At 49.8% G+C, this 12,462-nt stretch overlaps 1 protein-coding gene across 1 annotated transcript; it reads left to right on the top strand.

Annotated features, from left to right (window-relative positions):
* The first annotated feature begins 3,458 nt into the window (after positions 1-3,458).
* SDR9C7 (short chain dehydrogenase/reductase family 9C member 7) lies at positions 3,459-11,483 on the top strand. The gene is made up of 4 exons (XM_026001683.2): positions 3,459-3,896; positions 7,317-7,575; positions 8,438-8,601; positions 9,813-11,483. The coding sequence occupies exons 1-4, from the start codon at positions 3,596-3,598 to the stop codon at positions 10,028-10,030; spliced, it is 942 nt and encodes a 313-aa protein (XP_025857468.1). The 5' UTR covers positions 3,459-3,595; the 3' UTR covers positions 10,031-11,483.
* The last annotated feature ends 979 nt before the right edge of the window (positions 11,484-12,462 follow it).

The raw sequence follows: 12,462 nt of genomic DNA, 5'->3' as shown, positions 1-12,462 counted from the left end.
CTTAAGTCCAGTGATTGGAACTGTGGCCTTGGGGAGCAGCGGGTGTAGGTCCATGAGAGGAGGAGTCAGGTGCCTTCATAGTGATGGCCTTGGGGGGGATCCCAAGGAGGGAGTTTTAGATCACCCCCTTCCTTCCACAGAAGTGGGGGACTAATGTTTCCTTTCCAGGATTAATCAAGTAATGTGGGGTCACAGGAAACCCAAGGATGGACAGACAAGGAGAAGTTGCTGAGGCTCTGGCAGGACCCGGGCCCCAGGGACATCAAGCCTCTCCCCTCAGCAACACCCTCTCTGCACCCCTCTGTTTGTCCCATCCTTTAGAGATATGCCCCCAACTGTGGCCATCCTCAAGTTCCCCAGCCCAGATCCCACTCCCCACATCCTCCGGGGGGTGGGAGCAGTAAGAGTCACTTCTGGACCCATCTTTTGTTTTCTGCTAAGCTTTGTTGAGCACCTGCTCAGGCAGGAGTTCCCTTCAGCCCCCAGCACTTCCCGAGCCCGTGGCTCTCTGCATCTCCACTATTCTGACGACGTCCTAAGTATGGACCAAACAGAGAAAGCATTTGCAGAGCGTGACGTAAGTCCCTGAGCTGAGGACAAACTGGAGCTGGGAGCTGCCTCGGCAGGTGTCTTAGTTTTCTTCCCTCAGGTTCAAACCCAGGCTGTGGAGCCTTTAGGAGGATCTGATCCTGGAGAATGACATCAGTGTTCTTGGTGAAAACAGAAGCGAGGTCAGATGTCACTGTGTCATTCATTGTCACCCTGTGGGAGTTGCTAGAAATGGCCCAGAGGAGCAGAAGGCCCCTCTCCTGAAAGATACAGTGCACAGAGGTGTGCACGGTGGAATGCAACACCAGCCTGATCTGGTGGCCTCAGGTGCCCACTTAGCAGGGAGACTTGTCATCTGAGACAAGGGGGCATTTCTAGCCTTAGGAAAAGAGCCCCTCCGCATGGTTCTGCGGCCCTCCCATCATCCACTGCATGACCTACTCTTTGTAAATATGGGGAGATTGAACCCAGGAGAGCACTGCCTTGACCATCAGGCACAGAGAAGCCCATGAAATGGTGACTCGGGCCTGGTCCTGTGTTGGGGTAGTTCTAAGTCATCTTTTTCTAAATCCTGAGATGACCCCTGAATGTCGCCTGTCTTCTCAAGGACAGGGATATTCCTGGGACTGCTCAGCCCTTGAGGACATTGTCTTACTTCCCTTAGCCAAGATTTCCCTGTTCACTTAACCAGGAGGTAGAGTTAGGACATGCCTCCCAGATTGAGCATAGGTGTTGTGCCTTGGGCTGGGTGTGCCGGAAGTAAGGTTTGCCTCCACCACTTCCCATCTCTGTCTCATACAGGGTTTGGATCTGCATCCCAGGGGTGTGCCCACCATCTGACCTCTCACTCCTATTACCCTTGTTATAGAATGGCCAAGCTCTCTGGCCTTTCCTGCGACACCTGTTGTTTTTTATTCTGGAGCTTACCAACCTTGGTAGGTAGTGAAGCATGAAGATGCATCCTTGCCTCTTCACCGTGGGAAATTCGTGGCCCCATTTCTATCAGACTGTTGGGACAGGGAAGGTGTGGGTGGCTGGCCCCTAGTTCCCTGGGATACCTTGGTGGCCAGGCTCATCTTGGGGAATGGTGTCTCTAGAGGTTTATTCCAAGAGCCACCAGAGACCTCAACATCCTTGTGTCCCTGCATCTTAGGCTCCTAGATGTGGCTTCTCTGTCTCATCTCCTTCTTTTTCTTTACCAGCTTCCCTCCTAACTGTTGTGAGTTCTTTGCCCCGCTTCCTGGAAACTCTCCCTCCCCTCCAAGTCCTGATACTGAGAATTTTCCAAATCTCTGATTCTAGTCTTCTGTTTTTCCTAATGTCATCCCTTCTCAGAGCCAAGATTTGGCCCCAGGCCCTTCCTATAGCTGCCCAGGGAACTCATGGTCTGTCCCCATCATTGGGCCAGACCTCATCTCAGTGATGTTTATATCATAACTCTCTCTCCTCCTGCCTTCCTTCCCTGTGCCCAAAGTATCTCCACCCCCAACTTCTCTTGCTACTTGTGGTTCTACCTGTTATCAGCCCCAGACGTTAGAACCCCTGGACTCCTGGTCTCCCCCATCTCTATACATCTAATTAGCCACGGTGCCAGTTGGCTTCATAGTCCCTTCCTTCCCCTGTTACGCACCCCCTCCAGGCTTCTCAGCTCACCAGATCATCTAGTATGTGCCTTGTCCCAGAGGTCAAAGGGAATGCCCACTGCAGGGCAGGAGTGGGGGGGCTGCTGGTGGTGCTGATGTGTCTTCTGTCCTTAACTTTGTCCATTTGCCTGGTCACTGGGTGAGGAGAGCTGGCTCTGCATGGAGAGCAACAGGGGTTCCTTGTTGGTGACCTGAGTATCACCTCCCAAGGACCCAGGCCTGGAGCCCTTCCACCTTCCATCTTTCCAGTTTTCAGAAACAGCCTCCTTTTTTCTTTTTTCTTTTTAAGATTTTATTTTTTTATTCATGAGAGACACACACAGAGAGAGAGGCAGAGACACAGGCAGAGGGAGAAGCAGGCTCCATGCAGGGAGCCCGACGTGGGACTCGATCCCAGGACTCCAGGATGAGGCCCTGGGCTGAAGGCAGCGCTAAACGGCTGAGCCACCCGGGCTGCCCAAGAAACAGCCTCCTTGTAGGAGGGCCCTGCTGCCTCTGGCCTCAGACATTGGAGACACATCCACCCTGGGAAAGCCCCTTTGTTTTTCTTCATTTCATTTTTTTTTAAGATTTTACTTATTTATTCATAAGACATACAGAGAGAGAGAGAGAGAGAGAGAGAGAGAGAGAGAGAGAGGCAGAGACCCAGGCAGAGGGAGAAGCAGGCTCCACGCAGGAAGCCCAGTGTGGGACTCCATCCCGGGACTCCAGGATCATGCCCTGAGCCATCCAGGGATCCCCCCCACCCTTTTTTTCTTAAAGATTTTACGTTTTTCTTCATTTCTTATAATGGACATTCACCCAAGGGCAGAGAATTCTGAACAACTAGTATTCTGAAACTCATTTCTTTTGGGGCTTGGGGGGGGGCATGAAACCAATTTTGTTGGTTTTACATTAATGAATTTGTCTTAGTTTTTTTCCCCTGAAAATAAAAATTAAGCTTATTTACATGTCTGCACTCGTGATAAGTGATTTCGAGCCCCAGGCCGGAGGTGGGGATTTCCGGGGAGGCTCTCTGGGCTGAGTCCTCCTTTCTCACCTACCCCACTCAGACCACCCAGATGAGCCACGTCTCAGCATCCACATCACCAGCAGGGTCTTTCCCATCCTGTGCAGCTTCACCCATCAGGGCTGGGGGGGAGCAGGAGGCAGCCACCAGGACTGTCTGAGGTCACAAAGCTTCAGGTTGGACTTGAATTTCTTGCATCGAGGCTAATTGGCGGGGTGATGCATCCACCTAGAGAAATTATAAAGTGGCTCGCCCAGGAGCCCTGCGTCTGTTGCCAGCGGTGGAGGGAGGAGAGCTTTTCTCAGTGGGACCCAGCAGACCCCCTGGGGTTCAGAGGAGCAGCCTCTCCTGCGGGCTGCTGAGCCCCACCCTCCTTGGCCATCTCCTTCCCCCCATGGCGGCCATCACGGACCTATCCTTCATGTATCGCTGGCTCAAGAACTGCAATCTGGTGCGCAACCTCTCGGACAAGTACGTCTTCATCACGGGCTGTGACTCGGGCTTCGGGAACCTGCTGGCCCGGCAGCTGGTAAACCGGGGCATGCGGGTGCTGGCGGCTTGCTTCACCGAGGAGGGGGCCCAGAAGCTTCAACGGGACACGTCCTATCGGCTGCAGACCACCCTACTGGATGTCACCAGGACGGAGAGCATACAGGCAGCGACCCAGTGGGTGAGGGACCAAGTAGGCGAGCAAGGTGGGGCAAATCGGCCTCTTTGGCTTTCTGGGGCTACCCCCTCTCTGTCTCCCCTGGGCATCTGACGGTGATCAGGGCCACAGGGTTCAGGTGCGGCGGGAGGGGTGACGTAGAGAAGGGGGCTGGTCCTGCTCGGTGGGACTGGAAACCATTGTGTGGTTTGGTGGGTTCACTCCTGTGATTTCCCAGGGAGGTTTTCTCTGCCAGAGACTCGGAAGGGTTGGGGAGACCAGCATAGAATGGGGAGAGGGAAGGTGCGTGCTGTATGCCCAACCCACCAAAGATGGAGGGGCCTCCCTGGGACTTGGGTCTCCCAACCATCAGCTCCTATAGACATGGGAGCACGTTTTGCTGGGATCGGGGTCGGGAAGGGGAAGGGAACATGAGGTTGGACTCCTTGAGTGGGGACATTTGCTCTCCTTGACTGGGTCAGGCTAGAAGGCAGGAGAGAGAGATCTGTCCTCTTCTTCACATCATGGTGGATACTGGGTTGACCTCAGGTTAAGTGCTGACATCGGAGTGACCACTCCTTTTGGGGAAAAAAGACTGGGCTGGTTGGGCTGGACCAGACGTGCATACGGACCTGCCCAGGAAGCTTCCTGCACGCAGGGCATGGGCACAGAAGAGGAGGAACAGGGTGGCTATGTTGAGCAACAGCACCCTGAGGGAAGCTCTGACCCCTAAGGGGACTCGTCTGGCGGTCCCACCACAGGTGAGGGCCGGAGAGCCCTGGGGCCCAGGAGGGGTCAAACAGTAACTCTCTGCTTTATTTTTCTCCTTAGCATTTACCATGATCCAAGACAATATACTTTAGTCTTTTAAAAAGATTTTATTTATTTATTTGAGAGAGAGAGGGAGGAGAGAGCATGAGCAGAGGGGCAGAGGCCGAGGGAGAAGCAGGCTGCCCTCTGAGTAGGGAGCCCAATGTGGGGGCTTGATCCCAGGGCCCTGGGATCATGACCTGAGCCGAAGGCAGACGCTTAACTGACTGAGCCACCCAGGGGCCCCTATAATATGTTTTACTTATTTTTCTTATTTATTGTCTGTTTTCCCCTGCTGGAATAAAGCTTCCAGGGTGGGGCAGGGGTGGGATGGGAGAGGGGCTTTTTGTCCCTTTCTCTTACTATACAACCTTGGTACCCAAACAGTGTCTGGCTTCCAGTGAGGTGCTCAGTAAATTTTGTTGAATGAACTATTTGACGAATAATTCAATGAGAGTCGGTCTCTTTCTCTATAGGCCGCCCTGCCCTGTGCCCTACATCCAGCCTTGAGGCACTTATGTTATTGATGACTCATTGGGTATATTAGGTTCCTGTTCCTGCTGTAGTAAGTTAAAGCAGAAACTGAGTCGCTTAAAACACCACACACTTATGATCTTATACTTATGGAGATCAGAAGTCCAAAATGGGTCTCACTGAGCTAAAATCAAGGTGTCAACAGAGTTGTGTTGCTTCTGGAGGCTCAAGGGGAGAATTCATTTCATTGCCTCTCCCAGCTTCTAGAGGTTTCCTGCGTTCCTTAGCTCATGACCCTCAACCTCCATCTTCAAGACCAGCAAGGTAGGGCCAAGTCCTTTTCATGCTGCTATCTCTCAGGTTTTGTCTTTAGCCTGCTTCTTCCACTGAAAAAACCCCTATGGTTATATTGGGCTCACCAGGTTAATCTAGGATAATCTTCCCATTTTAAGGTCAGTTGATTAACAATTTGAATTCCATCTGCTATCTGAATTCCTATTTCCCGCGTAACCCACCGTACTCACAGGTTCTAGGGATTAATATGGGGACATCTTTGGGAGGACATTATTCTCCCTATCTCGTTGGGCAACACCCTTGGTCCAAGAAGCACTGGGAAAGGGGGGGGGCAGGGTTCCTGGCACACTTTGCTGTTGCCCCTGAGAGTCTCTGGACATGACAGGTTGGCACAGCCTTAAAGCTATTCACACTGCTCTGGTAGTTCTCTCGTTGCTCTTCGCAGGAACAAAATGAAGGTAGTCCTGGTTTGCCAACAGGCACAGCTGCCTGCCAGGATGATCATAGGTAGTGGCAAGTGTGTATCCCTTCTTCATGGACAGAGACCTCTTGGGTTTTATACTCTGGGTCACAGGAGCCTCATTTCTTCCTCTGTAAGACAAGAGAGCCCCCTCTGGCTGCAAAGGTTCGAGTCTTACCAGCCGGCTGGTTTCCTGGGGTCTCTCTAGTTGGAGGAAAGCAGGAAGCTATGATGGAGGCATGGCTAGTGTGTGGACCCCAGGCCTAGGAAGAGAAGTGGACCAAGAGCAGTGCTACATCTAGACCTGCCGTCAGAAGAGAGTGGAATTGTGCTGGGAGGAGTATCTCCAGGCTGCAGGGGCCAAGGTGGGCTACTGGGATGAGGGAAGGGGACGGGAAAGAGCCAGGGTAGGGAATCTTTGATTGAAAGAGCTGGAAAGTGTCCTTAGGTATCATTTAGGGACTTTTACAACATGTTTTCATCAAACATCCTCCTCCAAGTAGAATTTCACTTGGAGACTCAACATGTAAAACAAATGCAAGTCAAGCCTCCCCTGCATCTCTCTCCCTGAGCAGGTTCTGGGGTTCAGCCTGGAAGGGTCTCAGGATTGCAAACTGCAGGCTGGAAGCATCTGTTCCACTGAGTCTATGAAGGACCTGAGGCTAAGAGACAGGAAGTGACTTGTCCAAGGCTGGAGGTATAACCAAGACTAGAACTTGAGGCCCTGCAGAGTTGAATGACAATACTTAGCATTATTTCTCTCCACTATACTAACTCGGATTAAATATCTGCAAGAGAGCCCTTATTACAATTTTTCATGATTGTTTTACTTAAATGTGTTATATATTTACTTACGGATATTATTAATGTCCTCTGGTTCGTGAGCTCCTTGAGGGATAAGACCCTATCTTGTTCATTTTATGTCTCTAGCACCTTCCTCTCTGTAACCCACAGAGAATAGATATGTGAATGGATGAATGTGTGAATGGATGAACTGCTTTTGGTAATGTGCAAAATGAAGTTGGTTTCTTACACTTAGGTGACTAGAGAAGGGGAAGCATGAGGGGTGAAGGACTTCGACCATTAATTCATTGGTATGAAAATGGTATCTCTTTTCCCAGAGCTAATGGTTCAGGTGCTATTAGCTAAGGCCTGGACTGTGGCTGGTACAGGGGCCCAGCTAGCACAGTGACAGGCTATGTGAATCAGAAAAAGTGGCCCTTTAGGGAAACTAATTAGTAATAAAAGGCAGACCTTCCTCTGGGCTATCATAGCTCCCCACTGCTCACCACCAGCCTGGCCATCTTGTGACCTTACGTACCTGCTCAACCATCCTTGGCAGCCCTGAACTGGTGGGTGGTGGACCCCGATGCTTTTCCAGAAATGCTAATGATTTCTATGTGGTTCTCTCTCCCTCCATCACACCCCCAGGCCTCTGGGCCCTGGTGAACAATGCTGGTATAGGCCTGCCCAGTGGACCCAATGAATGGCTGACAAAGGAGGACTTTGTGAAGGTGATCAATGTGAACCTGGTGGGACTGATCGAAGTGACCCTCCATATGCTGCCCATGGTCAAAAAAGCTCGGGGCAGGGTCGTCAACATGTCCAGCTCTGGTGGTCGTGTGGCTCTCATTGGTGGTGGCTACTGCGTCTCTAAGTTTGGTGTCGAGGCCTTCTCTGACAGCATCAGGTGATTGGGCCCCAGTGCCAAACCACTCTGGGTGGGAGTCCTGCGGGTTTTACCCCAGGAAGAGAGGGCTAGGGACGACAGCATGTAGGCAGGGGAGCACTGGAGGGAGGGAGCTAACACAATAGCAGGAAGAAGGCTAGTCCTCAAGGGGCCTTTCCCAAGGACCAAGAGAAGGGATGAGGAGAAGGGGTGGGGTGGTGGGTGCCTGGGTGACTCAGTCAGTTAAGCATCTGCCTTCGGTTCAGGTAATGATCTCAGGGTCCTGGGATCGAGCCCACACTGGGTTCCTTGTTCAGTGAGGAGTCTGCTTCTCCTTCTGCCCACCCCCCTACTCATGCATGTGCTCCTGCTTGTGTGCATGCTCTCTCTCAAAAATAAATAAAATCTTTAAAAAAAAAAAAAAAAAAGGAGGTAGGGTAGTGATAGGAGACTGTCTTCCTGCCTTTCCTTGAGCTGTCCCAAAGTGAGTAAAACATGTTTGGGCCTATGGGAGTAAGAGGGAGAGTCTCTCAAGCAGAGAGGCGTGGGGACAGACATGCCCAGGGGAGACCCTCAGAGGAGGATTCGGGCCTTGCTCAGATCCCCTCATTCCCTTTGCCATGTGAGTGTTGGGTGTGGGGCTGAGTGGGAGAACCCAGCAGGGCTTTGGTCTAGATTCTCTGTTGACTTCTTTCCTGCTGGGTGTTTGCCTAATGCAAATTGCTTAGGAAAGGGCTGAGGCCCTTATTTGCATGAGGGCAGTGCCAGCTTAGCACAGAAGTAGGGGAGCTCTTCTAGGTTCCTAGAAGAGTCAGAAGTGACCCTCCATCATGATCCATTGTCATCTCGGGGCCCCAGACTGAGCCCAACTCTCCTTTCCCAGGCGTGAGCTCCACTACTTTGGGGTGAAAGTGAGCATCATTGAGCCCGGGAACTATCGAACATCCATCCTGGGCAAGGAGGACATGGTGTCCCGCATGCGAAAGCTGTGGGAGCGGCTGCCCCAGGAGACCAAGGATAGCTACGGAGAGGAGTACTTCCGCAACTGTGAGTTCTCCGGGAGGGAGAGGGGTCTCTGAGAGGAACAGCTAGATCTTGAGGATCGCTGACTCATTTTCATTTCATAGATAATGGGGATGGAGGCTCAGAGGAGTTAAGGACCCAAGGTCACTCAACTGGTGGCAGGCCTGGGATTTAAGGATAGAGACCAAGGGCCCAACTGCTCAGAGCAGCAGAAAGATAGCCTTTGTGGAAAGAAGAGCATTAGGGGAGGTGCTGCCCAGGGATGGGGCCCACTCCTGGCACCTGGCACACATTATTCTGCCGGCAAACAGGTGGAAATGCACTGACATGAGTACAGAGAGGTTGTTCAGAGCACAGCTGCTTCACTGCAGTGGTTTTCTCCCTAGGAAACAAAAATGGGGTTCATTGGAGTTGGGGGTAAAGGGCATTTTGAATATACTGTCCTGCCCTCATCAACTGCCCACAAGTATTTTGCACAGAGGAGGTGAATTGCCTGCCTTCCTAGACCATCCCCAAAGCTGGGCCAGCTATTGCTCCTTTGCTCTCAATCCCTTATTGGGAAGTCTGACCCTCAGGCGCCATTTCCTCCTACATGTGGGCACAAAGCTAACAGAACAGTCCCTCACATTTGTTAGAGCCTTACAAAATACCTGCCTGTGCCTTAGGTCCCCGGAGCCCAAAGCGAGCGCACTGTTACTATTTTTTAATAACATTTTTTTCTTACATGCTTTTGTAGAAAATCTGGGAACTGTAGGATCTACATAGGAGGAAAAAAAAAAGAGAGCCTCCCATGATTAGGAATCCCACCAGCCAGACAGTATTTTTACTTATTTTCTTCCAATTTTTCCCATTCACTTATACACACTTGTTTTCTACTCTGTCCTCCTCACTGTCTACTCTGCTATTATTCATCTTTATTATTCTCTAGAGTGGGTATTACTATCCTCATTTTACAGGTGATGGAGGTTTAAGCTCAAAGTGACAACTAATAAGTGGCAGAACTGGACACAGTTCTCATTGCTTGTAGGAATTCAACACACAATTGTTGGATTCAGGAAGAGAAATAGGATTATTTGGGGGTGTTTACGTGAGGGACAACCTGGAGGGTGTGGTAGGTCCGAGCCCCAAAATGTGGGCTCAGGGGTCAGGAAAGGGAGCTTGGCTAGAATTCAGAAGAAACTGTCTTTCCCGAAGAGTAACAGAGCCTTGACTCTCCTGCCTTCCTGTACCCTCAGATACTGACAAGTTAAAAAACATGATGCAGTCGGCAGAGCCGCGGATCCGCGAGGTCACCAACAGCATGGAGCATGCCATCGTTTCCCGGAGTCCCCGGGTCCGCTACAACCCTGGCCTCGATGCCAAACTGCTCTACCTCCCACTGGCGAAGTTGCCCACCCCTGTGACAGATTTCATCCTGAGCCGGTACCTTCCAAGGCCAGCGGACAGTGTCTGAGCTGGGGAAGCCCAGGGGTGGTCCGGGGAGTGTGGGGGAGGGAAGGGGTAGGAGAAGAGTCTGTAGGGCCACAAGAGTGGTATCAGACATTCTGGTGGACACTTTGCTTGGGTGACACCCACTGCTGGAGAATTTATGGATAACTTCTAGCAGAAGACAAGTGCCTCTTCCCACTCGCTGGGCCCCCACAGACACCTGAGGTGGCCTTTCCAGGGGCAAAGACCCCAAGAACATCTGTCACTCATTCAGGATATGGCTTTTTCTGGACCTGGAAATGTCAAGGGGAGGAAAACAAGCCCCTGCTGAATCATGAGCCTCTCTCAGTTACCACCACCGCTGGGAAACACTGCAGGATAATCTAGCCCGCAGAGGCATCAGGCATCGTGTCAACCACTTTCTGCCTGGGTCTCTACGCATTCACCTCATTCCCACAACCCATTATTTGAAGTATGTAGTAGGGCAGACAGGGAGTGCAAGATTGTATCAGGTAAAAGTTTATATTTTCTTTCTATATATATTTCTCTGTTCACAGGTGATTGGGATTCACATAAAATAACATTTATTTATTTAATCGCCATTGATTAATTTTTCAAATATTTATTGTCTACAACATTCCAGGCACTGTGTAAGTGCTGGAAGGATCTAAAGATGATTAAATCATGGTCTTGGTTTTTTTTATTGTTTATTTTGTGGTTTTGTTTTTTTAGCACAATATCTAGCAGCAGAGATAGGACAAACAGTGATAGAAGAAACAGAAATCAGAAAATCACATTTTTAGAGCTATGAGGAACCCAGAGGCCATCTGATCCAGTAGTTCCCACCGTACCTCATAATCACCTAGTTCATTAAAAATACAGATTCCTGGCCTCAATGTTAAAATATCTGATTCAGTAGCTTGAGATGGGACCCAGGAATGTGTATTTGTAACAAGATGACAATTCCCATGTCTATGTCCACCTGGGAACCACTGACAGCTCCATAGCAGTACTGAGCGTTCAGAGGAGGAAGTGATCTGACCAAGGCTTCTCAGCATGGTGGCCAAGACAAAACTCAGGGGTTCAGATTCCCAAAGCAGAGTTAATACATTTTTTACATTAGCAACATTGTCAAATAAGTCATGAAACTGTATTAAAACACCTTAAACTTCTAAGTCATGTGAAATTCTATTGAAAAGCCTTTTTTGAACTCCTAGATGGTTCAGTCAGCTAAATGTCTGCCTTCAGCTCAGGTCATGATCCCAGGGTCCTGGGATCCAGCCCTGCATCGGGCTCCTGTTAAGCAGGAGTCTGCTTCTCCCTCTCCCTCTGGCACCCCGTGCCTCCCCCCATGCTCTCTATCATTTTCTTTCAAATAAATAAATAAATACAATCTTTTAAAAAAGAAAAGACTTTTTTGGTCTTGAGGAGTGGTTATGTAATAAAGGTCAAATGTGAATTTTTTAAATTAAAATGTCCTCAATTTGTGTCTCTTCAATATCCAATTGAACTTGAAAATAGCAAAATGAACACTTAATTACCTCTGCAAAGACCCCTTTTCCAAATAAGATAACATTCACAGAGGCAGCCCCGATGGTCCAGCGGTTTAGTGCCGCCTGCAGCCCATGGTGTGATCCTGGAGACCTGGGATCGAGTCCCACATCAGGCTCCCTGCATGGAGCCTGCTTCTCCCTCTGCCTGTGTCTCTGCCTCTCTCTCTCGCTCTGTATCTCTCATGAGTAAATAAAATAAAATTTAAAAAATAAATAAAATAAAATATATTATACAAAAAAGATAACATTCACAGATTCCAGGAATTAGGATGTGCACATATCTTTGGAGGGGGCCACTGTACAACCCCCTCAGTCTGTTATTTGCAGCACTTTTATTCCTGACACCAAATTGTGTATCAGGTAGGATGCATTGAATAGCAAGTGACAGAAAAGCCAACTCACATTGGCTTTAACAACAAAGAAAGATGACAGGATTCAGTGGCTGAATGATGGCATCGAGGATGCAGGTTCATTCTACTTTGCTCTGCCATCCACGGTTTTGGCTTTAACCCACTTATCTTTATTGTTGTGCTATGATTGCCAGTGGTACTGGGAACTCTGCACTTCTTCATTCACAACTTAACGGAGAAGAAAGAGCCTGCCTTTCCATGGCATTAAAGATTAAGGAAGTCTATTTCCCAGAGCCCTCAACAAGACTCTCCTTGAATCTCATTGACCCAAGCTGACTTAGGTTTGTCCATCCCTGAACCAAGCATTGACAAGGAGGTAAATTGCCATAGTTTAGATTAATTGGGACATGTTGGGGAGTCAGTCACTGCCCAGGAAAATTCAAAACTTAGACTCTGCTATTAAGAAGGTTAAATCTAGGGGATCCCTGGGTGGCTCAGCAGTTTGGCACCTGCCTTTGGCCCAGGGCATGATCCTGGAGTCCTGGGATCGAGTC

This window comes from Vulpes vulpes, unplaced genomic scaffold, assembly GCF_048418805.1.
Source record: "Vulpes vulpes isolate BD-2025 unplaced genomic scaffold, VulVul3 u000000674, whole genome shotgun sequence".
Lineage (NCBI taxonomy): Eukaryota > Metazoa > Chordata > Mammalia > Carnivora > Canidae > Vulpes > Vulpes vulpes.
Note: the sequence above shows the minus strand (reverse complement) of the source record. Positions and strands in the feature narration are given on the sequence as shown.